Consider the following 24,761-nt stretch of genomic DNA (forward strand, 5'->3'; position numbering starts at 1 on the left):
GATGGATGGATGGATGGATGGATGGATGGATGGATGGATGGATGGATGGATGGATGGATGGATGGATGGATGGATGGATGGATGGATAATCACCTTGATTTATAAGGTTGATGGAGAAATCAGGATTAAATCATGTCATGCCAAAAATAAATAGAATGAAATTTATCAAAGAGAATCTCATAACAAAAATGATCACTGCTTGATGGGTACTGCAAGATTTATATAACAGCAGACATTTAAGATGGCAAGGAATCAAGTTTTCAGTTCATATAAAATAGTATTTTTAATGTCAAATTACAGAAAAACAAGTTACAGAAAAAAACACATTCTACATTTACTTCTGTCTTGACAGATAGTGCAGCATGAAGAATAAAAAAACATACCTTATACAATAACTCACTTTATAAAAACTGTGACATGAAATTTTAAATCATACAGTCTCAGGTAGTTTGTGTAAATAACCGATGCAGCTTCCATAATGGTTCACTGATTCACTGCAAGTGGAAATGTACTAGCTGGATATGAGTGCACATGATCATGCATGAATGAGATGGTGCATGTACTGTGTTATCTGTTTGTGTTTGCACACACATTCACGGCGGAGCTGCAGTTTGCTTCGCCAGAGCTGAAGTCATGTTAGGCTGATGTAGCAGCAGATTTAGGGCTTGTTTATAAAGCAGGGTCGAAACACCTGCCTCATAAACAAGCTTTTCATTTTAGTGTCCAATGGGCTGCATTTAATGAAAAAAAGCAAAAATACTCCAGATTCAACTAGCTGCAGATTTTGTCCTGAGTGTTTGCTTAATGTTTTTGCTCGGCTGGCTGAAATCTGTGGCATATAAATGGATCGGTCCACATTCACGATATTTTTTTTCTTTTACTTTTTCTAGGCTCGCAAAACAACAGAATTTACTCAGCAGACTAATTGTTATTACATTTACACTCAAACATTTGATTTACACTTTTATTTTCATCCCTCCTTGATGTCTGACTGTATAAGTTGGGGAAAAAATTCATATTTCAACCAAAAATGGAGACCTTTTTTTGTTGTTTTTTTTTTCTAAATTCCTTGGAGCAAAAACAAAAAAAGCATTCTTGTTTGATTTACGGTGACAAACAGCACCAGATCAGAGAAAACAAAAAAACAGCTTGGAGCTCTGTTAGAAAGCTGCTGGGATGATTGGCTGCTGTCCATAGTCATGCCTGGAACAAAGTGCTGCTCCCTGGAGTTTAAAATGCACTAGGGCCGTGGGAGGACGTGTGTTTTGTTTTAATGGTGGGGTCATGAGGGCTTTCTGTTCCTGCGAGGAGACAAGGGAGTGGAGTCCCGCTGCGAGCGTTTGTTCCCACTGTACAGAGAGGAGATGGAGGCATTAGTTGGGGCCTGCTGCTGAGGGAGTGCCCCATGAGGGTGCAGTGGCCCTCCTTTGAGCAGTACGATGTCCCGCACGGTGCTACGGAAAGGCCTGCTGACAAAGCAGTACAGGAAAAAATTTACAGCTGTGTTGAGCATTGCCAGCATATTGGACAAATCGTAAGCAAGGTGGACCTGCCAGTCCTGGTGAACTGAGGACACATACAGGTGGTAGATGACTACAACAGTTCTGGGAGCCCAAAGAACTGAAAACACAGAGGTGAGGGCCAGCAGCATGGCGGTAGTTTTTCCTAATCGGCGTGGAGGCCCACGCTCCTCCTGGCAGGGCTGCTGCCTCTGCCTTAATCTCAGTGTATGGATTATTAAGGAGTTTAGCACCAAAAAGATGGTGCAGGGGAGGAAGTAGATGATGGTCACATGTGTCCATATGAGGACGGCATCCAGGGCAGTGGGAGGGTGGCTGTCCCTCCAAACGTCCGACCACCAGAAGAAAGGCACACCTGATGCGAGGGACAACAACAGCACAGCTGCGATGATCTTCCTGGCTCGTGCCGGGTAGCTGATCTGACGGTGGATCAATGGGTGGCACAGCGCTACGTACCGGTCCACAGTCAGAGGTACAGTGGACCAGATGGAGGCATGGTTTGCAGCGAACTCTGCAGCACTGACCACGTGCAACAGGACCGTAGGGACGTCACGGTGGAAAACAGCTGTCTCTAGCAGGAAGCCGACAAAGATGATAAAGAGCTGGGAAAGGATATCTGAGCCTGTTACTGCTAAGAGGTAGTAGTAAAGAGCTTTCTTGGTGCGTGACGCCAGCCTGCATAAAGCCACTGCTGTGAGGATGTTTACTGAAAAAACAAAGAAAGAAAAAAGCAGGAATTAGATCATTTTACCCATAGAGTAGAAGTACAGTATCAACAGTCTTCAAGGCCTGAAGTTCAACATTTGTTAGATTTTAGAGTTTTTACACAATACTTATATTTCATAGAGACTCAAATATGCCATAACAATATAGTTGAAAAAAATCAGAATTTAACGCTTCAGTCAATTGAAATGTATTAACTGGTACAAACTTCAAGCATATTCATTATTTTATTTTAAAAAATGAGCACTAAAAGCCCGTAAAGCTTTGCATATCTACATTATTCCTTTCTTTTAATCTCCATCATAGGTTTAGAATTACAACAATGCAGAATGCATTTGTACTGCACCAAAAATGCTGCAGCAAATACCTGAAACAGGACGTCATTGACTGTTACACCCTTAAGATATACATGCAGGATGTAAAGCAGCTTGTAAGTATTTTATTTTTTTTAATTTTTTTTTGCACTATGATATTGTGCAAAACTGCTTTTATAAATTTATTGTTTTATATTCTACAAAGAAAAACACAACTGGAAAAAAATGAAATCAGTCCAGGTTTATTTGTATAACAGATTTAAGATAACTGCAATGTTGACAAAGCAATGAAAATGTCCTATAAACAGCTGATCTCATCATCCGTTTATGAAATATGGTCATATTTACGTAACTGTAATGAGCAACTGAGAGTTTTAACATTTAACTTAATAGATTTTTTAACATTTTATGAAAATAAATTCATTTCAAACTATCTGGAAAATACCATAAGCTTAATTTGAAACATACTTACATGCTTAGCATAGTACTTTCTGTTAATCAATATTGACATGATTTGACCAAAAAATAATACGGTGCTGCTTTAAATAACTCAGATTCATATTTATTTCTAACCTTTATTTTACATTTTCTTAAAGTATACTTCATTTCTCAAGGACTTTTTTTCCTATGATTGACTAAAAGTTTCCTAAACTCTAGATATATTTACATTTAAGAACAATTAATGAGGTGAATTCATTTAGGAGTCATCTAAATGTGATAATACCTCTACTGTAAAATCCCCTTTGGATCAAAACAAATGTATTTTTTTTTTTTTTTATGTGACCAAAATAAAGGAAATGCAATAGCCTAAATAATTAATGTTACTCTCAGATTATCATCGAGGTTTGGGTAAACTAGGGAAATCAATGCATTAGCACACATCATGTGGCTATATTATATTATATTATATTATATTATATTATATTATATTATATTATATTATATTATATTATATTATATTATATTATATTATATTATATTATATTANTATTATATTATATTATATTATATTATATTATATTATATTATATTATATTATATTATATTATATTATATTATATTATATTATATTAGCTAGCTCTCCCATTAGCACCACTAATTCATTTTTGTATTGATTGCTTTGGTTATATTTAGTTTAGCCTTTAGTGAGTTGTAAACTAGTGGAAGAGTATACCTGGTACTCCCACACACAGCAGAACGCTGTAGTAAATGACAGGAATAAAGCCAAGGACACATTTGGATCTCTGCAGCTCCTCAGGTTTCAGGCCCAGCTCTTCATAGCTGGACTCTGTCACATTGGGCCAGTCGATCATGGCCTCAGTGGTTCCTCTGAAAAATAAAAATGACAAAAAATAAGAAAACTAACTCACAAGTAATTGTGGAACAGTAGAAAAAGCAGAAAATTGAGCTATAGTTTCTAAAAGAAGCAGATTTAATGGGAACTGTCTGCTGGAAACTCTTGCTTTTGAACATTTTGAATTTAATGATCCATGTCTCCTGTGAGTAAGAATGCATTTCAGAGCTGGTAAAAATGTGTGAGTCTGTTTTGTTTTTGAGCTTGTAAAGCAAGACAGCCCAACAACACTTAAATGCCTGGTTTTAGTGATCTAGTGCTCTGACACTTCTGAGCCGACAAACAGCCTTAAAGGGGAATGCCATTTTTTTTTAAATTGGGCCCTTGAATAAACGTTATTACATCATGTTCTACTCACCCATATGAGTTTTGTGTCATTTGGAGCTGTTCTGAAGATATTCCGTTAGGTTATATCCAAGTAACATCTTCCTATGGGCAATCGTCTTGAAGACACAAACTAAACTGTTCATAATTTATTCTTTATGGTACGCCAGCATTCATAACATGTAGGCGAATCACTGTTCCCCAGACATCCGCGGTTATATTTTTTATATTTATATCTTTTAAAAACGAAGCGGTGCGTGTATGACATCATCCGTGGAATCAAGAGCCCAATGTTAAAAAAAACGGCGTTTCCCTTTAAAACCGGAGGTGGGTAATAAATAATTATATTTACTTAGTTACATTTACTGGAATAACTTTTTGATAAAAATGTATTTTTAGGAGAAGTTTCACTGCATCATACGTATTACTTTTACTTAAGTAACATTACTATGTAATATTACTATCAGCATCACTACTCCTACTTGAGCAGAGGTGTTAAGTAAAACAAATACTTTATTGCTTTACTTAAATAGATATTTTGGCTATCTATACTTTACTGGAGTAATTATTTTTATACAACTTCTTATTTCAACTCCTTATGTTTTTTGCAATTGTCTTGACTTTCTACTTCTTACATTTAAAAAATAGACTCTTTAGTTTTGTTTCAGGTAAGCTCATTTTCGGTATGCTCTGTTGGTATTTAAAAGAAATAAAAACCTCGAAATAATTATTTTCATCCAGACAATTTCCTTGTGGTTGGACTCGGTGTTGCACTGACTTGTTATTTGACACATACCAAAATAAAATGTTGTTCAAGATGATGCAAAGTTACATTTCATACTATTGCCATAGTTATAAAACTAAGAAAATTAGGTATAAGGAAGTTATGATCCAGATTTGTGGAAAAATGTTCCTTTGATAGAGTAGCGCTATAACCAGTATGAGGTTTAAAGCATCTGTCCTTACTTTTTATCTGCATTATTTTTACTTTTATACTTTAAGTAGCTTTAAAACTGGTACTTTTAGACTTTTACTAGAGTAAAAAGCTGGAGTTGATTCTCTAGCTTTGAAAAAATATTTTTTTAACAGTAGGATTTATTCTTCTACTTGAGTAATAAACATAAATACTTTTGACACTTCTGTACTTGAGTAACATATTTGGCTGTTCTACCCACTGTGACTAACTTCACTGAAAAAAAAAAAGAAAAAGCACATTTAAACCTAAAATACAGCAGATACAGGCAGACAGCTGTAGTTCCACTGAAAATAGACTCTTTTATACACAATTTTTGTTTTGTTGTTAGTTTTAACAATTGTTACTTTCATCATATTGTCATCACAGTAATATACAGTAAAAACGTTGTACTGTCAGTGGAGGTAGTTCATCCTGAAATGGATTCTGAGAAGGGTTTCTTCTGCCTGAACTATTTTTTTCTCAAGCTTTTTTTTAATTTGAATTCATTATTTTCTATAAGTCCTTATAAAAAATTGAATGTGAACATAACTTTATATTGTGTTTTTCTGATTTACATCATTTTAAATTGTAAAACTCAGAACTTCAGTAGCCTTTTTACCAAGTATTTTTTTACTCTTACTTGTGTACTTCATTGGGACTTCAATTTTTTTTGTACTTTTACTCAAGTAGAAATGCCCACCATAATGAAGTAACTGTGAGATGTTGTGTTCTTTATTTGGATGTACTAATTCGCAAGAAAAGTCAGGCAAAATTTATTGACAATATTTATCATGCAAGACCATTTTTGATTTTATTATGGATTTTGTCTTTTTAATTTTAGTATTTTTAATGCACATGCTGTGTATTTTGCATGAGCATCAATACATTTTTACCTTTTATTAAATCACAACTATAAACTTCAATCTATTTTATTAGGTTTCTATGTACGGTAATAGATAAACACAAAGCACTGTGTGATTTTGAAAATATTCAACAACATAAAGATGCATGTCTTCTTTCGGAGATGATTTAATCTGTTTAGTGGTTCTGAATATAAGAACTAACTAAATGATTTGACCAAAAACATTGCCTTTTCATTTCGCTGTTTGTGCACAGTTTTGTTTTATTCCAGTCAGACTGAAGATAGTCATATGTAATAGATAAACAAGATATATTTTATAAGTTAGTGTAATCTATTTAGCTTAATAGGGAAAATAATCATAGATAACAGAAATAAAGACTTAAAACAAGGTCTGTGAGTAATTAAGCAATATTATTTGTTTTCCTCAGTGATTTGATTAATGATATACACTTTAAATCAACTGATTGCATCTGTGCATACTGTAGGTTTAAAGTAACCTTTGAATAAAACCAAAATCTTTCTTCTGACTGAAGCAGTATTGTTTTATGGAGTCAAACTAGAATCAGGACTTAAATCAAGAGAAAGAGGAACACATTTGTGTGTTGGCAGGAAGACTTTCCAAAACTCACAAACGTAGAGCTTATTACAAAAGACAAACTCTCTAAAGCTGCTTACCACTTATAAAAATGATTTGATTGCTCTCATGTCTTAAAAGATTGTTTTATTGATTATTGGAAGGGGAATAAATCCTTGACGACACGCCATCCTTAAAAGACAATGTAGAAAAAAGCAAAATCTTTATTTTACCTTTGGGTTTTTTTTATGATCTCTGGTTAATGCATGTCTTCCATTTGCTCTACTATCAAAAAATCTTGTTTAAATAAAAATGATTTAAACTTGCTAGGGGTACACATAATGCTGGTCTTAATTTTAGATGAGCACAAAAAATAACTAATGGTGGTCTTCTCACAATTTTTTGTTTTCATTTCACCTTAATTCACATCCTTTTTAATATTGGTAATATAAGATATTTAACTTAATTGGGGTTGAAAATAACATTAAATATATATTTAGCAGCCTTAGTAAACTGATCTTTGCAGCAAAAGAATACTTTTAAAATAAGCTGACATAAACAACTTCTCATTTGCAGATGAAATGCTGGCGCATATAATGTAGATTATGGAGGATCACAGAAAAACATTTGCACAGTCAAACCGTCTTACACATAAACAGTGTCAGTTTGTGCTCTTAGTCGATTAACCTGCAGGTTCACAACAACAGATGGGCTGACTCATTGACCCTGCTAACCTCCTGCTTCTCAGTATACAGTACCTCTGTCTTTCCGTTTGACCTTTTCACCTGAGCGTTGTTAACCCTTCCTTCACTGTTCACAACCTGCTCCCCTAATTGTCCTTACTCATTTTGTAATTTAATGTCAACAATTTTGGACATTTCATAGCTATCTTTAGATACACAACCTGCATAAACAGCACATCAGAGTTGACCCATTCATAAAACCTTCCTGTTAATCTGAGTAGGGCAATCATTCCCACAGGCAGTTTGTGGTATTTAATTACTGCCATTGTAAAGGTTGTTTATGTGCTGAAACCCCGACAAGCTTTGGACGACTGACACGTTTACTGCATGTAGCAGTAATCTGATAATAAACCTGAGCAACACTCAACTGCTCTGTGGATTGCTGCTTTATTTTATCTTAGCACCAGCAGAGGGGCTTAGACCAAATTGCAGTTGTGAAGATAAATGATGTGATTCATGGTATAAAAGAAGAACAGGTTAGAAGGAACAGGATGGTTACATGCCTGTCTGAAATGAGTTTCCCACGATCTGGAGCAGAACTATCGGACCTTAATCCTGCATTAGTCTTGATTTATCTGTCTGCTTTTAAGGTTTATTTTGGCCGAGAGGTGCAAACGTTCTGCAATTACATAAACTAGCTGCAAATACAAAAGTACTGCAAACAGAAAAATCCAGGTAACTTACAAATCACATGGAGAGGAAAAACACTGTGTGTCCCAAAATTAACTGCAAGTTTAGAAAAATAAAAAATTTGTTTTGCATAACGGGAGTGCTCCAGATCACTAGGGGGAATCGGCCCTCAATTCATTTGAGACCAGACCTTAGTAAAGACATAAAGGAGATGTCATACTGCACCAAATTTGAAGGGAAGAAGGAAAATGTAAGTTCTTCTTTTTTAAATATGTGCTGAGTTTGAATGCAGTGGCTGTGTCCTCTGAAGGCCAGATTCATTGGCCAATTACGGCTGCTGTGCCCTGTTCGGATTGGAAGACGCGACGTTCTGCGGTCGACAAATGCAGCCTTCTTTTTAACCATGTTGAATTACAGGTCTAGTGTATCCTACGGAGCCTTGGGTATCTTGTGTTTCATTGGAGATCCAAGCAAGTCAGCTGCTCCGTGCTCAGAGGAAAAAGGTAAATGGTGCCGAACAATGGAGAATTTTATAAGTGCAGTTTGATATATTACAGCATGGGAATAGTTCTGTCTGAAGTTAATGAAAATTACTGTTTTAAATGGCTATTGAGTAGGATATGTGTTGGGTAACATTTAGTTTATAGAAAGGTTTTACCTGTCGCTGTCCAAGTGGCTTTGGCTGACATTTAAGCTGCAGCTATCTCTGCATTGTGGGGACTACAAATCTGATATTTTTGATGACAGTATTACTGCTGACATTTTTCAAAAATGTTATTAGCACCCAGAAGAGCTCTATCCATTCTTTGCCTGCTTTTTGTGTCTGCTGTAATTGTTGCTAGGCGATAGAGCCGGGTGGTGAAAGCCAGAGAAGAATGGACCTACTTGAATCCATAACCAAAACTCTTCCGGCCTCCTTATTTTCATGGACCTCGAAGGACCCAGTCCAGAAAAACCGGGTCCTTGGAGGACTTCCATTGTGTGGAGTTAGTTTGCAGCTTTTCCTAACTTTCAGATTTTTTTCTTTCTTGCATAATTTTTCTTTTACATGTGTTTTTGTTACGATCAATTTTGTGTTTGCAGCACATTTATGCATTGGCACCAAGTTTTTGCCTAGCTTTTCTCTATTTTGTTGTTTAAGTGTTCTTCCTCAATTTACAGAATTAGGTTTAATGTTGGACACTGAGCAGAACTATACTTTTTTAAAACTGTTTTCTGCATCTAATTTATTTTGTGCTGACTGCATCCTACATAAAATTCCAAACTGTACTAAAAGACTTAAAAGCTGAGAGAAGGATTTTCCTTCTTTCTATCTATATTTTAGTTGAGGAGGGGATTTTGAATGTTCCTGTGGGAAATTTTGCTTGTTGATTAGACAGGGTATTAGATAAAACTAGGGAAAAAAACAACAATGTACCATCCACCATGTCTTCCCAGACCTACTAGGCCTGTGTGAGGCAATGAATGTTATTATAATTCAAGTAAGCTTTAAAATTTAAATGCCACTTCCTGTTCCAATGAGATGTACATTTGTTTTAAACTGTTTTTCTTTTGTCTCTTCTTTTTCTTGCAAGAGTTGGGCAGTCTGCAGACTTTGATATTTTGATGTTGGGCTACTTGTTAGGAGTTGGATTTGGACCCTTAGTTCTAAGGAAAGGAACATGCTGCTAACTTTGCGGGAAAAGTTTCAGGATTACCCGTTTCCTGTTTTATCAGTTTTGGCACCAGTCCACAACGCAACATTGAAAAATACATGGATAAGGAAGCATGGTATGGAACAACCTGAGGGACCTACATTAAGTCCTCACCTCAACCAAACAAAATACTCATTTGGGATGAGTGGGAGTTTAAAACAGGAGCCAGGCCTCCTCAGCCAACATTAATATCTGATCCTACAAATGCACTTCTGGAAGATGGTGAAAATTCCCAATAAACAGACTTAAACCATAGAGAAAACACCCAGCTAAAGATTTGTAGCCGTTGATGTATAAAAAAGAAAGCTTGTGTTTATATTAAATCGCCTCAATACATCTGGAAATATGATGCTCTCCACCAGATTAGGTCACAAGTGGCTTGAGAAACCGACTTTGCTATTTAACATTGCCATATGTTTTGTTACATAATTCCAACATATTCTAGCTTGTTATATATCTGGAAATGTATGAACTGAGATTTGTGGTTATTTTTGCCAACTTTGTTTTGTCAAGCACTAATTATGTTAACTCAGCTTTTAGAAGACAACTTTCTAGGGAAAAAAGTTATGTCAGAAAACATTAGCAGAGTCTGGAGGAAAGGACAAAGACACACTGAGATGTTTACATGACATGTATCTGACCAAAAGCTCCAGAACACAATTTTCAGTGACTGTTTTGTCAAGACTGAACTTTCACAGAGACTTCAATCCGCTGAACCATAAATAGCTACCACACCACGGAACTTTTGGAGGAAACAAGAGCTTAGTTGTTTCATTTTCTTGCTTTTTTAAGCAGTTTGTTTATCGATAAAAACCTTCTCATATTTCTTTATCTAATAGCGAGAGAGCGCTAAGATAAGATGTCCTGTACAGTATTAATAGGTACACACATGCTCCCACAGGAGGTGGACTGAGCGTTTGCAGGGATATATCATTTCTGGAGTGAGCAACGTTTTAGACAAGGCGCCACAGAAACATGTGAACTGCAGCCTTACAAACAGTCCACGACAATCACAATTTTGCATAATATCTCTGAACTTTTCGCCCAGTTTACTAGTGCTGATTTTGTTTCCCTGTACAGTCAAAGCCGACGTTGATGTTTAAGTCAATATTAGTTAAACACTCAAAATACATTGAATCATCTCATGCATTTTTTTATTTATTTAAAGTGAATCAACTTCATTCTGCCTCCTACTTTTATTTTTATATAGTTTGTTCATACAGTTTAATGAAAATGTTTTAGCACTTTTATTTCTTCACATTTTGTCACCTTCCCCCAAATATAATGCAGACCAACTACATAGTTGCACTGGGAAGCTGATAGAAAATGACAGTTTATTTGTGAAAATGAATATATTATATATGGTCTTTAACACATTTACACATCTAGTCACTGAAATTTTTTGCTGTTTTCTTGTAATATAGCATTAGCTTTGACTAGTTTTTATTTCCCAGCTAAAGAAAACTTTTTCCAAAGCATTATGCCAGCACTACTGTGTTTTGAGATTAATTTAGATATGTGTTATTTTTTGTCAAAAATATACAAATAGTTATTTCTTTTTTATTTCAGTTTTGGTCTGACTGGCCCAGAATGCATCTAATGCGTGTTTACTGTTCATTCTTTTTTCAAAATGAAGTTGACTGAAAAAATATAAATTTAATAGATTTAAGATCAATCATATAGATTCTAGATATCAAACACTGCTAAGAATTTCTGTTTATTTTCAGTTTAAAGTGTTCTCTAGGGAATCCAGGTTACTTTACAGCAATCCCTTCTGACTGAACATCTAGCAACAGTGGACTACAATTGATCCATTAGCTTACTGCAATCCTTCAGTAAAACTAAGCTTTGCTTAAGCAACCATCTGCAGTGACAAACTAGTGGTTGGAGAGGACAGAAGATCCACAAAAAATACGAGGCACTTCTACCAACATACTTTGTATTATAATACAGCAGCTACCCTTTGATTGATTTTATTCAGAGCAGGAGCATAGCTAAACATAAGTTTTAAGCAAGTAATAATATGTATGTCCAAAAGTACAGAACAAGTAAATAGGCTTCAGGTTCTTTGTTCTGGGTAGGGACAGAGTGTAAGACCAGAAAGATGGTGCTAAGACTTTTATCTGGAGAGAGACAGAAAATAAGGTTAGTGACAGAAACAGATCAGCTAACCAGAGGATAATAAGATAGGTAAAAAAAAAAAAAAAAAAATGTAAGAGAAAAGATGTAAGAGATAGTAGCAAAGTAAGGAAAAGTGGTCAGTAGGCCAGCTGGTAACCTAAGCCCATAGTAGCATACAATTAATGCCCTTCTTGCTTGTTCTACCAGTGATTTCATTCAGGGGTAAAGAGGGTAAACATCAATTTAGCCCTAAACCTTTCAGAATCCTTTATTTTTCTTAAATATGTCTTAACTTCTTCCGCTTTACAAAAATGCAAAAAAAATATAATTAGGTTTCTTATTGTTTTATGCAAAAAAATGTAAAAAGGGATGAAGGTCAGTGGAGCTGACATCTCTAAATAATCAAATTAAACATATTAATTGTTCATTATTAACCTAACATTGCTGTGACTTGTAATCAGAAAAAACACATTATGTGATATTAACATCTCGTTATCAGAGACTGTAAAGCCTAGTTTCTACTGTTTCAGCTGAATTTGAACACAAGCCAAATTATCAGTTTGTTAAGTCACCTGATCTGTTTCCCCCCGTGTGCATCGGCTCAGGACCAGCAATGAGAAAGATGATAGCTATGAAGAAGAAGGTCATAATACTGCTGGCTAAAAATGAGACAAAAGACCTGCAAACACTCTTAGTGATCAATAACCCTGCAGACATCCTGCAGGGCTGGCCAAAAAAAAAAAAAGTTCCAAAACTCCTTTATCTATCACACTTCCCTGACACCTTCACCTCCGCAAGTCCTCTGGATTCTGGAAGAAGACATAAACTCTTCTCACTTAAAATGTTACTAAATCATCTTTCAGACAGTGACAGATGTTTTGCAGAGAGGAAATAAAACTATTCAAAGTCTCATCAGAATCATCCTTACAAGTCAAGTGTCAGAACAGCAGCAATAGATCAGTGGGATGGCTTTTGATGAAAAAAAGAAAAATTTTCTCAAGACTAAGATGAAGCTGCAGGCTTTTAGGATGCAGCACTGCAGGGGGCTCGGAGCACAAAACTGTGAACCAAACACTGTCTGCATGTTTTTCAATTATTCATCAACAGCGCTTCAGGACAAAAAGAGTGCTAACAACATCACTGCACAGGAGAAGGATCAGTGTTTCACCCAGCCGAAGGAACCATGCCTTTATGTGTTTTGGAGAAGAGTAAAATATTTGCCTATGGATGTTTAATTCACAGAAGAAAAACTCTGGAGAAAATGAGCCGCTGACAGATGATAGTGGGAGAAATTTTTGTGCAGATTGGTTACAGAGTTGGAGGCTAAAATTCTGACCTGCGGTAAGAACTTTAAAGAAGAGGGAATCCAGAAATACATTCTGGGACCAGACATGATGATGAATTGGTTTCATAAAACATTTGTGGGTGAAATTAAAAGGTGGTTCAAATCAACTATTAAAAATGAGACAATTTAGATCTGCTTCCCTAAAACAATTATGACTCCAAACGTCCTTGAAACTCATTCAAACAGCCCTAGTTAGACTTAAAAATAAATATCTTAAATATCCATTAATAAAATCTCACATGAATTACAAACTTTGCTTCTTAATCATCCATCTTACCTTCAGATCCAGCTTTCAGGGTGTTTCTCTCCTGTTATATCAGACTGGGCCAGTTCAGTGCTGCTCCCCCTCAAAGGTTCCTGCAGAATCCCATTTGGACGACCAGTGAGGAGGATGAGGAGGAGCAGAGAGGTCCAGGCAGCCGGTGGATCTCTGCAAAAACCGAACTAAGGGAGAAGGCAGAAAGGAGGTAGAGGGGGAGGAGACTGATGTGTGAAGAAGGAGGGGATATAGTGGAGGAAATGAAGGTAAACCAAACTGACTGTGACAGGGGATATAAGGTGATCATTTTTAATGTTTAGGGGGCTGATGGAGATTTAATCTCCATTTTTTTTTAAGCCGGCAAAGTGACAAAATAAATAAAGTTAAAAGCTGTCAAACTAACCCTGCTGCCAGCTTCCAATCTAACTGCAGCCAGTAGAATTATGTAATCCTGCGGAGGTCTGACTTGTGGTAATCTGAGATGTTTATGGAGTTCTATTGGCAGAGGTATTTTTTTTTTCTTATTTGTATTCTGATTACTCATTATCATTATAAGCAAAGAACAATCCAAATGTGAATTTATCTCACCAATGATTGCTCATTTTATCAAGTCTGATGATGACAGGTTAGGGCTTTTTGGAGACTACTTTTGGGATCTTGTGATCTGCTCTATGGGTCACATATCCATGTCTAACTTGCTTTGGCAGTTAGCAAAGGACAGGTTAGAAGTGATTTTTAATGTCCTCCATCTCCACACATTTTTTTTTGTATAAGGAAATTGCCAATGTTATTCTTTAAACGCTTGCCAGACCCCTAAACTGTAAAAACTTTCTTTCTAAAGACCTCAGACTGCCATTGTTTAGGGCTCTTTTAGTTTTCCACTGAGTTGGTTTGGATGGTAAATATATTCATATTGTGTCCCCTCCTTCTTTCTTGATTTGAAGTTTGTTTTTCATATATATACATATATTTAATTTTCATATACTTCTGTTTAGCTTCATTCATGTTTATTAGTCTCCCTCCATTCATTCCCTGCTCTCTGCCACTCTGCGTTCCAGTTACTTCAGCTGTGTCTCTGAACAAAATTTGTCTTAATGCCACTGACCTGTTGCTTCTGATTTGGAAGCTCCTGTTGGATTGTTCAGTTCATTCCCATGCCGATCTCCAGGCTTGTTGCTGTCCATGCTCCATATCCAGATCATCTCATGCTTTTTTCTCCATTAATAACATTTTCTTGAGCTCAGCATTTTGCATATTTGTTCAGCACAGCATGCCCTGTCCAAAACAGCAATGTCAGTCAGAGCAACACATCAAGAGCAAACCCTCCTCTAAACGACATGTCTGTGTAATTATACCCAATGCAGGTGATAAGCCTTTCCAATGAATGTTGGCATATCCCAAATTTTCCTCACACAAATCTGCTAATTAAAAGTTACAAAGAAATCAAAGTTTTCTACGATTTTTGTCTGTTTTTTTTACCCTTGAAACAGATGTTGAAAATCCACTTATCCAAATAATTTAATAAAAAACAGGTCTTTGTAACGGATCCCATTGTTTTCCACATGGTGAATCTATGAGCTAATATTTATGTTCTTGATATTTAATCCCTGTTTCAATAGAGAAACAATTTGATTCACTCTTGATTGAAGTTGTAGAATTATAGAATTATAATAGAAAGTTTTGTGGAATGTATAAATTCATAATTTTTATAGATAATAATTACTATTCCTTTGAGTTCAAAGGAGTTTCTGTAGCCAGTATATTCTGATAATCTTTTAAGAAACAGTGCTCCACTACATAGTCAAGTTGAATTTTAAAAAATTTATAAACCGTTGAGCGATAGAGAGAACATCTTAATCCAATCTTGTCCTTTTCTTCTTGGGATTATCAAACTTCCCTGATCCGTGGTGGAATTTTATGCATCACAGCATTAAACGTTTCTCACAGATTTAATAATTATTATTATCATCATAACTTTCTCAACATCAGTCCCGCTCCAACTCCAGCGATTAATTACACACTGCATTTAGGGTCTTGGGACGCAGGTAGATGAATTCTGGGTTGATAGTAAAGTGCAAGTGCACTTTTTCATATGTATTACCCTGTTGAATAAATAAATCAGTTAATAAATTTGTATTATTTCACAGGCAGAATCAAAAATCTTAAGAAGCCACACAAATCCAGAAGTTTAAAATAAAATACCAAATGGTAGCCTTTAGAAAACTCCATGCAGTGACAAAAAAGCATCTTAGCAGGCAGACATAGAAAGGTCAGACTATAAAAATAAATGTTATGCATACTAAAGTAACTGGATTATTGTGGCATCATTAAAATTACTTGGAGGCATCAGAAAGAGCACAGCAAAATATCAAGCTTAACATTATATTCTTTGTTCCACTGTTTATGGCTGTTTTTAATACAGATAAAGGGAAAATATTATTATCAATAACAAGATATATAATTTTGGGATATGTATTTTGCCGACGGTTAGTGATTCAGGTGTCATTTGTGACTGAAATGTTTAACATCTTTACAGCATGTAACTGTAGTGTCATCTTCTGTTCAATTCATTTTCTAATAAATAGCCGAATGAATAATAAACTATACATTTTGCATCTTTCAGAGTAAACAGATAAGATATTTGAAATAAAAGATGAGGAAAGCTCATCTACTTGTCACAAGTGATTAGTTTCCTGTCCTGCAGGAGACGTCTCCTTCAGCTTGGGTTTACATTTCATCAAAGGCTGATAATACACGTTAACCTGTCAAATGCTGTGATTATGCTAACATTTCATATAAAGAGGACATATCTTCATGATCAAAGTGAATGCAGATGAGTAAATGAGGTATATGATAACAGTTTTCATAGAAAAGAGATAAACTGAGTCCTCTGAGGTGCAGTTTACAGTTTTAAAACATGTCTAGAAGGACAGTACAATAAAAAACTGACAGAGACCCTTTTTCCATGAAATGCTATAAATCATCAAGGAGATGCTCTGAGACTTTCTGCCATCTGCAGTGAAAAATAACTTTGGCTGTGAAACAGAAACGTTTTTTCCAAGGGAAATCAGATTGAATTTTCCTAAGGGCTTTTCAGCTTTAAGCTTGGTTCTGCACTAAATCACAGGCTGTCTGAGCGGGAAGTTTGTCTCGTATGAATGTGACACGAAAAAAATGAAGGTAAAAGTAGATTGAGATAATGTTTTAAATTCAGATGATGACATGTGGAGCATAAAGGATCACAGTCAACCAAAACCATGTAAGGGTTAACTGAAAAAATAATGCAACCATATTTGGCATTTACCTAATCATTTATTTACTTTAACACAATTGTTTCATGTTTGCAGAGTAGGTCATAAAACATTTGTGTTAAAGTAACTAAATATGATTCAGTAAATGCCAAAAACAGTTGTATTTTTTTTTTTCAGTGTACTATAAATGTTAGGAGTAAATACTGCACCTCTAAAATGTATAAATAAATATCTGTAATGGCTGATGCTCTGATAAAAGTGGATGATGGTACTGTATGCAAGCTTTTTGTTTTAATATTTAGTATTTAAAGTAGACCTAATGATTATCTTGTAGGCACTGACATCATCAGCTCCAAACAAATAGCATTTATGGTTTTAAATAAACGTCTATTTCCAGATGTTTTAACATCTAAACCTGTGACTTGTGCAAAAAAAACAATTTAACATTGATAAAGAACAGGAAGAAACAATGATGTGAATTGTTAATGTTATAAATTCAGTGTGCACATACATAAAAAAACACGTCATTTGCCCTGAAATGAGGACATGGTGGTTTGTAATGTCCTCTGGGAGCGACAGCCTGCAGCAGAAGCTTTCTAATTTCTCTCACGTATTCTTTGCTGTATTTGAAACTAACACAATTACAGGGGAGCAAATCAGCACCATCAGTGGATCTGGGAGCCAACTTGTTGTTTTGAGCAAGACAAATGTCTCCTTAATTTAACTAAACCCTTTAAGGAAGCACGTCTCAGGGGTGCAAACTGTTGACGATAGCAGAGCTCCAAAGAAAACATAACGTCAAACCGGCAGATCCGACCGCCTTAATTCATCCAAAGTGTGTTGAGTGACCATTTACAAACCCAAACCCTACGTGAGCTTGATTTGACCCAACATGACTGACCCCAGTCCTGAAACTGCAAATCATTGAGTGTTTATCTGACTTACAGTATAATAGCCCTGACCTTACCCTGCAGCAGGGGTCAGTCAAGCCAATAATGAAGCATGCAGCTGATGATAATGCACAGACACAACTCTATCAATCAGACAATTCAGGTGCGAGAAGAAAGACAAGTTTATGCTATGATACTCTCCTTTTATAGGCAGGAATAAGAGTAGAAATCACCCACATGGCCATTAAAACAACCCATATGCAGTTATAATGTGGAATTAATAAAAGCTAATTTATCATCCTTTTTTAAACAGCTTACACATGCAGACTACTAGCTTTAAAAAAGAATTGAGTAGAAATCTGTAGGAGCTCAACAAAACATAAATTATTAACTCTGCCAGCATACACAAAGCATTAGGTGCCATCATCATGCTTAACTGTGGTGAGTGTGTTTTCTTGTCGACTGGAATTATTAGTTTTATGCCAAAAAAATTGATTTTCGCCTTGGTCAATACAATCCTTCTCAGACCATTAACAAAAAAAAGATATTGGAATCAGCCTATTTATCTTCAAAAAAATCAATATAAACTACAGTAATTATAGGAAGGCCTTAATTGCCTATAAAGATTTTGCTGGTGTTTACTGAAATAGGAAATGATTGCTTTCAATATTTTTGATAAAATGTTAAGCAAAAAAAAAGGTTTTAATTAATATCGTTCTCACATTATTTTATCATCTTTACAAAGCCTCTAATTTTCTTTAAAAAAAAAAAGAAACATCTGGGCTGAATAAAAAAAAACCTTCTATACCTGGTTTGGGTAGATTTAGTAATTTAACATCTGTCACGATACAATAAATCTGACCCCATGGAAGGTTAGCTATGTTAACCAAGATTATATATAGTTTCAACAGGCCTGAAAAGTATTTTTTCATTTATTTATTGGCGTGCATAGAGCAATAGAAAAAGAAGGAAAAACAACAACCACAACAGAGCTGCTCTGGACCTGCAGGTTGCAGGCCCTTAATCTAACACTGATGTAACACATGAAACCCGTGATGCCATTTCAGTACTGCTGAAGCTAAGAGTGCAAAACTTATATCTGAAATCAAAGTAAAAATAGAACTGTAAAAATAAAAAAAGGAAATTGGTCCTAAGAACCAGTCCGGTAAAATGTCTGTGCCACCATATATCATCATAAGTAATTGATCATTATAGCATTATATCTTTTTTATCTGGACCAAAACAGAGGCAAGGAACAGTTCTACAGGGGCACTGACCCCTGCTGGCCCCAGTTTAGAACCACCCATGTTTAGTAGCTTTAAAACAGATAAGATTTTAAAGCACATCAGATCTGTGTCTGGTAGGGTTAAATCTAAGGTTATTTAAAATGAGAGAGGCTCTCTTTGTTCACACGGCAACGTAGTTTCTACTTTTATTCCTTTGTATCAAATCAGGTAGGTACTAAAGTGTCCTTATAAACTGAATGAATTATGGCTGATGCTCATTTTGGACTTTGTTAGTATCTCTATAGAGCATAATCTAAAAAAACATAATCTAAAATGCTTGTGTGTGTGATTCAGTTACTGATTAGAAAGGTAGAGTTGGGGATTTTAAAGCAGGAGTTGAGCCCCGATGCGTCACACTCACTCAGTAATCAGGATCTGATCTGAATTACCTCTGCTCTTCCTCACTGTCAAAGCCTCGCTTCTGCTTCTGTCATTATACTCTTCAGATACTTTTGGTTTTCATCATTTTCTTTCCTCGAGTCTTATTTTTCTCAAGTTAATCCAAAACTCTTTTTTCCAGTAAGCTGTCCTACTCCAAGATGCTCTCCTAGACATTTAGCTTCTATGCTCCACTTTCTCTCCAGCAAGCGATTTAGTTGTAAACTCAGCTCTCATTTCCCCATGTCTTCTCCACACACACATTAAAACGATCTGTTTTTTAACTTTTGAAAACCTTAAATCTAGCTTCAGAAAGCCCTGTGAACTAAAGATCTAAATACATTTGTGGTGTATTAAAGACATTTAGCATTCCATAAAGTCAGTTTTTCCAATTGTAAATCTGCAGACTGTTTTCCTATATTTGTTCAATGAATGACTGTTTTGTATATAACCAATATTGTATTCAAGCGTTGATAAAACCTTACATTCTTGACCCAATTCTGCAGAAGATCCCATGGCAATTCAATTTATTAACAATCAACCCTTTATTTATTTATTTGAATTAGGCAAATCATTTATCATCATATCAGCTTAAAGCATCAATGTAAATATGCCAGAATTAGCACTACAGCTAATTTGCATCAGCTGTCCAAAGGCATGTAAGAACAGTGAACACTAAAGAAGACACTACGGGAGAAAACAGAGTGGATACAAACAGATAAGATGCCAATAACATAAAATTACAGTAAAATGAGGTTAACAGGCCCCAGGAAACAGATCAATTCACCTGTGGACACATGTCTGGTTAGTTTTCAACCAATTTTTCAAGGAGATTTTGAAACTTACGTAGGTTTCACAGCCCCAAAGAGCTGGGTATAATGATGTATGATTAATGCCACCAGTTTCATATTGCAATGTCTGTTTGCAGCTAATTTATAGTCAGCCTTTACTGACATTAAGCCATAAAAGAGATGCAGCTGTTAAAAGACTGAAAGAAAGGAAAAGAAGAGCTTGAAGTGTTTCATTAGGATAAAGTGATGCTAAAGCTGCACTCATCTCACAGGTCAGCCTCAGCCTGGAAGCCTGCCATAGCCTCATCCCTCCAAACTGTCCCCATGTGCAGCAAACAATGTCACACTGTAACCTGAGCATCTTAAGAGACAAAAACAAAATGATCTCCAATCAGACTTTAACTTTACATGCTCTGCATATGAAAAACCTATCATACTGAAAATGCCTTACCGACATTTATGTTTTCCTCTTGCTTTTTCTTTATGTTTATGATTCTGAGAAAAGGTGTGTTTTACACCCTTGTACATAGTAAGTATTTGAATGCTTTGAATAAATAGGGAAGTTAATTTATTGTATTTTTTTTTTTGTTAGGAAAAAGTGAGCAAGTGTTCCTGCTCACTTTTTAGAGCCGATCTTTGGTCGGTGAAATACTTATCTTATGCACTAATTTAAATTACAAATTTTTTTTATTTTAATCTTTGTTCAGTTTGTTGTCATTGTACTTAAACCAAGAAAGTTGATGGTGCATACTGATAGTGTTTGTTCTCATGGAACAATGTAAAACCAACCTTGCAGCTCTGTTTTGGGCACTATTGCAGTTCTAACATTAAAAACCATAAAATACATGAACTTTGGGGAAGTGAATTTAGTTAGTTTGGAAATTGGTGTTTGGTTTGATTGATGTTAAATACTCTCTCTAGTGTGTATTTGGTTGATTCATTTATAGTTGTTTGTCAAATTGTCGGAAATAAGTTGTTTCATTAATAATGGCTCTGACTGTGATACGCTGGTTCCCCAAAGCCTTAGAAATGGCTTTGTAAACGTTTCCAGACTAAATATAGATTTTTTTTTCCATCACTCCTTGAATTTGTTGTTTTAGATCAGAACATCATGAGGTGTTTTTGAGATCCTTCAGTTTGCTTCTTGTTCTTTAACAGGTGCAGTTAATGTAACTTCTGATTCTGAAGGTCTTTCAGTTATTGAGTTTAGGGATAGTGATCAAAAGTGATCACAACACTCCCAAAAATGTAGCTAATCCCAGTTGATTTAATATCAGCAATGGGTTTTACTTTTTCACATAAGGCTAGGATGTTTAGCTGCCTCTGTGCTGACTGAAGGACAGCACAGAGGCACTAATCATGGCTGCACAGGAGCAGGCTTTGAGCACCAGAGCAATAGATGCCCAGATCTACCAAACCAGACAAGACCCCAGGTGCAGACTGTGCAAAGAGGCCCCTGAGACAATCCAGCACATAACTGTGTAAGCTGCTGGCAGGGAAAGCTTACATGGAGTGCCATAACCAAGTGGCTGGAATATTGTAGAGGAACATCTGTGCAGATCATGGGCTACAAACCCCAAGGTCAAAGTGGGAAACACCTCCAAAGGTGGTAGAGAACAACAGAGCCAAGATCCTGTGGGACTTCCAGATACAGAGGGACTGAATGGTAATGGAAAACTAACCAGACATTGTGGTGACAGACAAAAAGCAGAGGGAAGCTGTTGTGGTTGACATAGGAATACCAAGTGACTGCAACATCAGGAAAAAAGAACATGAAAAACTAGAGAAACCAGGGGCTCAGAGGGCTCAGAGAAGAGCTGGAGAAAACCTGGAAGGTCAAGGCATCAGTGGTACCCGAGGTCATTTGGGCCCTCGGGGCAGTGACCACCAAACTGCAGGAGTGGTTACAGCAGATCCCTAGAAATACATCAAACCAGTCCAGAAGAGTGCAGTTCTAGGGACAGCAAAGATACTGCACAGAACCCTCAAGCTCCCAGGCTGAAAAGGTATACTCCAATAAAGATTAAATATGTTATTTAACTTTTAATACAATTGTGGTTTAAAAAGATCCGAAAACTAAACATTTTAGAAAATTACATTAACTGTCAAGCAGTTAAACGGGCCAGGCAAGGGTTAAATAGTTGTCTGCCTTATTGGCCCTGTCTGCAAGATACAGTCAGACTGCTCTCCAGTGGCAACAGCATGTAAATACAATTTATAGAGGGGAGTCAGCCTGGAAATTGTTGGTGAAAGCCTTGCTAGTCCACCAACAGATTTTTTCCTTTAGTAATGAAATTATGACCTGAATCCGTCAGTTTTTCCTTGTATTCTTGCTTGTGTTCTTCTTTTCATTTAGTCTTTTCTTCTTAAAATGCAACCTCACTTTCTACCTTATGTCCTTCCTTCCTTTCAGATTCGGTTTTGCCAGGCTTCCGACTTTGGAGTATCTGTCAAAAATACACAATCCTTTAATATCATGATACTTTTAAATCAACAAAAAAGGACTAAGATTAAATCTGGTTCAGTCAAGTATTTTAACATTAAACTTGTGAGACACCCACGAACCCAGATGATGAAAAAAGAGGATTAAAGGGTTTTGATCAATGAAGGCAGCTATATGAACCCAGACACACTTTAAACCGTAAAAAACACAAGCAGAAATGAGCCAAATACTGCTCCTCCTTTCACCGGTTTCATGTAGAATGTTGCTGAACTGAATGGGAATGACATTGAAACAATATTGATTGTACCGGTATATATCTGTGTCCTTCCTGATGAAGTGTTTTGTAGCCTGGAGCTGGGAATAAATTGCATTTGACAAACTGTCACGTTCATTGGCAGAACTGGGTGAACACACTGACATACATAAGTACATGAAGAACCAGCATCCAATATGAAAGTAACCAGATTAATGTGAGAGTTCAACGTAGAAAAAGTTGAAAATAAAACAACAAAAGAAAAAAACTAAATCAGTTCTTAGTTAAAAGGAATTCCCGATAATTAGTTGAGTAAAGAAGCAAACAAATGCAAATGCCTTATAACTGTTTTGTTTTATATTTAAAACTCATAATTAAGACTTTCTTGTTTTTCTCATGTGAAATGGAAAATAAATTATCGCCCCTGATTGAATTCACTTAAAAAAGGAGATTAGTGAAAACAGTCATGGAGGCACTTTTCTCAGAAATTAAGTGTCCACATTAATCTAAAATGAATTCAATGATGGATGGGATTCCTGCCCCCACCCCCAAAAAAATGAAAAATAAAAATTGAAAAGTTTTCCTAAGATTGAAAACAAACAGGGATCACTCTGTCTGCCCTGTTCTAAACTAACTAACAAAACAAACTCGTCTCAAAGCAGGCACTGATAAGCACCAAATCTTTCGGAGAGACCAGGCGTCATGGCACCAAGGGTCCAATTACTTCATGTTTGACATTCTGTTGGACAATAACCTGATTTAGCCCACAAAACAAAATGTGTGATAGCTAAAGGTTCTGGCCTGAACTATGATTATATTAAAGCAGGTCAGCAATGCTGAATGTTTACTAAAGAACAGGAGAACAAATCTACCAACGCTCACAAAAAGTATTCTTGTATTTTTAGAAATATATGCATCTAATGATGCCTTACTATTTTCAGGTACTATTCCTTTTTTATTTATCTACCTTTACAGTAATCCTATGTGAAGACATCACATTGTCATTTAGACAATAACTCTACAGAATCTCATACAAGCCAGAGTTTTACCAAGGATCGCCACCATTTTAAGAAAAACTTAATAGTGTTCCTTTCAATTAGGAGGCAAATAAGCAGACATCAATTAATGGACACTTACTAATTGGTCATCATCGGTGTGAGCGACACTATAAAATCAAGAGTTTGGTTAATTTGTTAAATTGGGGCACACAGGGGTTTGGCTGCAAAATGTAAGGGTAGAAATTAATCAGAAATCATTAGAAAGGCAAGTTTGTTTAATGTGGGAAATAAGGTGAACTCATTTCACAATTATTTGGGGTTCACTATTGTGTTGAAAAGCCAAGGGTAGAAACATTCAAGATGGCTCCATTCATCACAGAAAATTCAGGAGAGGTGGTGCAATGACTAAAGAAAAACCCGAGAGCAAAAAGTTCCATCTTAGACTCGGATCAGGGATAAGTGAGCATTAGTTTTTGCTTTTGTTCATTTATTAAGTCAACCAAGATGAAAGAATTATTTCTGGTTGTTTCTAAGAGTTGGAATAGAAAAGCCCATAGCAATGAAAGATGTATTTAATAAACCACCAGAGTTTTGTAACAACATCATCTGAAATGAAGAGTTGTTTGGCCTTAATGCAGAGCCCAATTCAGCAGAACCCTTTGACTCTAACTCTGAAGGGCAGCAGGAACCTCTGCTGCTTCCTGATTATTATAGTGGTTCCACGCCCATAATTTAAGATTAACAGTGATAAAACTTTTTATTTTTATTTTGTTTCTTTTAATTAATGAAAAGCTTAGCATTTTGTCTGTTATTTGGAATTATTTTCTCACTTTGCATTCATTTTAAAACACATTTACTCCAATATTTTTTAATCCAGGATGAGGTGATGATTTATTAGCTGTTAAGATTATTTATCTTTGTTGACATGCCTCTTTGTTTTCTGTTCTGTGTTTGTAATTTATCCTGGGTACCACTGCCCGTTGGTCTTTTTTTTTTTTTTTTTTGCTTTTTTTTTTTTTGTGCTTCATTAACCAAACAGTTCAATAGGTTGAT

The 24,761-nt window shown here is 35.8% G+C and overlaps 1 protein-coding gene across 1 annotated transcript; it reads right to left on the reverse strand.

Moving 5' to 3' along the window:
* Positions 1-343: 343 nt before the first annotated feature.
* LOC107090246 (probable G-protein coupled receptor 142) lies at positions 344-13,575 on the reverse strand. The gene is made up of 3 exons (XM_015383518.1): positions 13,437-13,575; positions 3,732-3,886; positions 344-2,226 (listed from the first exon to the last, which is right to left on the reverse strand). The coding sequence occupies exons 2-3, from the start codon at positions 3,868-3,870 to the stop codon at positions 1,283-1,285; spliced, it is 1,083 nt and encodes a 360-aa protein (XP_015239004.1). The 5' UTR covers positions 3,871-3,886; positions 13,437-13,575; the 3' UTR covers positions 344-1,282.
* Positions 13,576-24,761: the final 11,186 nt, after the last annotated feature.

The sequence above is a fragment of the Cyprinodon variegatus genome, unplaced genomic scaffold, assembly GCF_000732505.1.
Source record: "Cyprinodon variegatus isolate N-32 unplaced genomic scaffold, C_variegatus-1.0 Scaffold286, whole genome shotgun sequence".
NCBI lineage: Eukaryota > Metazoa > Chordata > Actinopteri > Cyprinodontiformes > Cyprinodontidae > Cyprinodon > Cyprinodon variegatus.

What these genes read in the sequence shown, in the direction of transcription:
- LOC107090246 (XM_015383518.1), bottom strand. Translation starts at nt 3,870, where the DNA reads ATGATCGACTGGCCCAATGTGACAGAGTCCAGCTATGAAGAGCTGGGC. An exon ending in GCTGTGTGTGGGAGTACCAG is followed by an intron (nt 2,227 to 3,731) that starts GTATACTCTTCC and finishes TTGTTTTTTCAG; the next exon opens with TAAACATCCTCACAGCAGTG.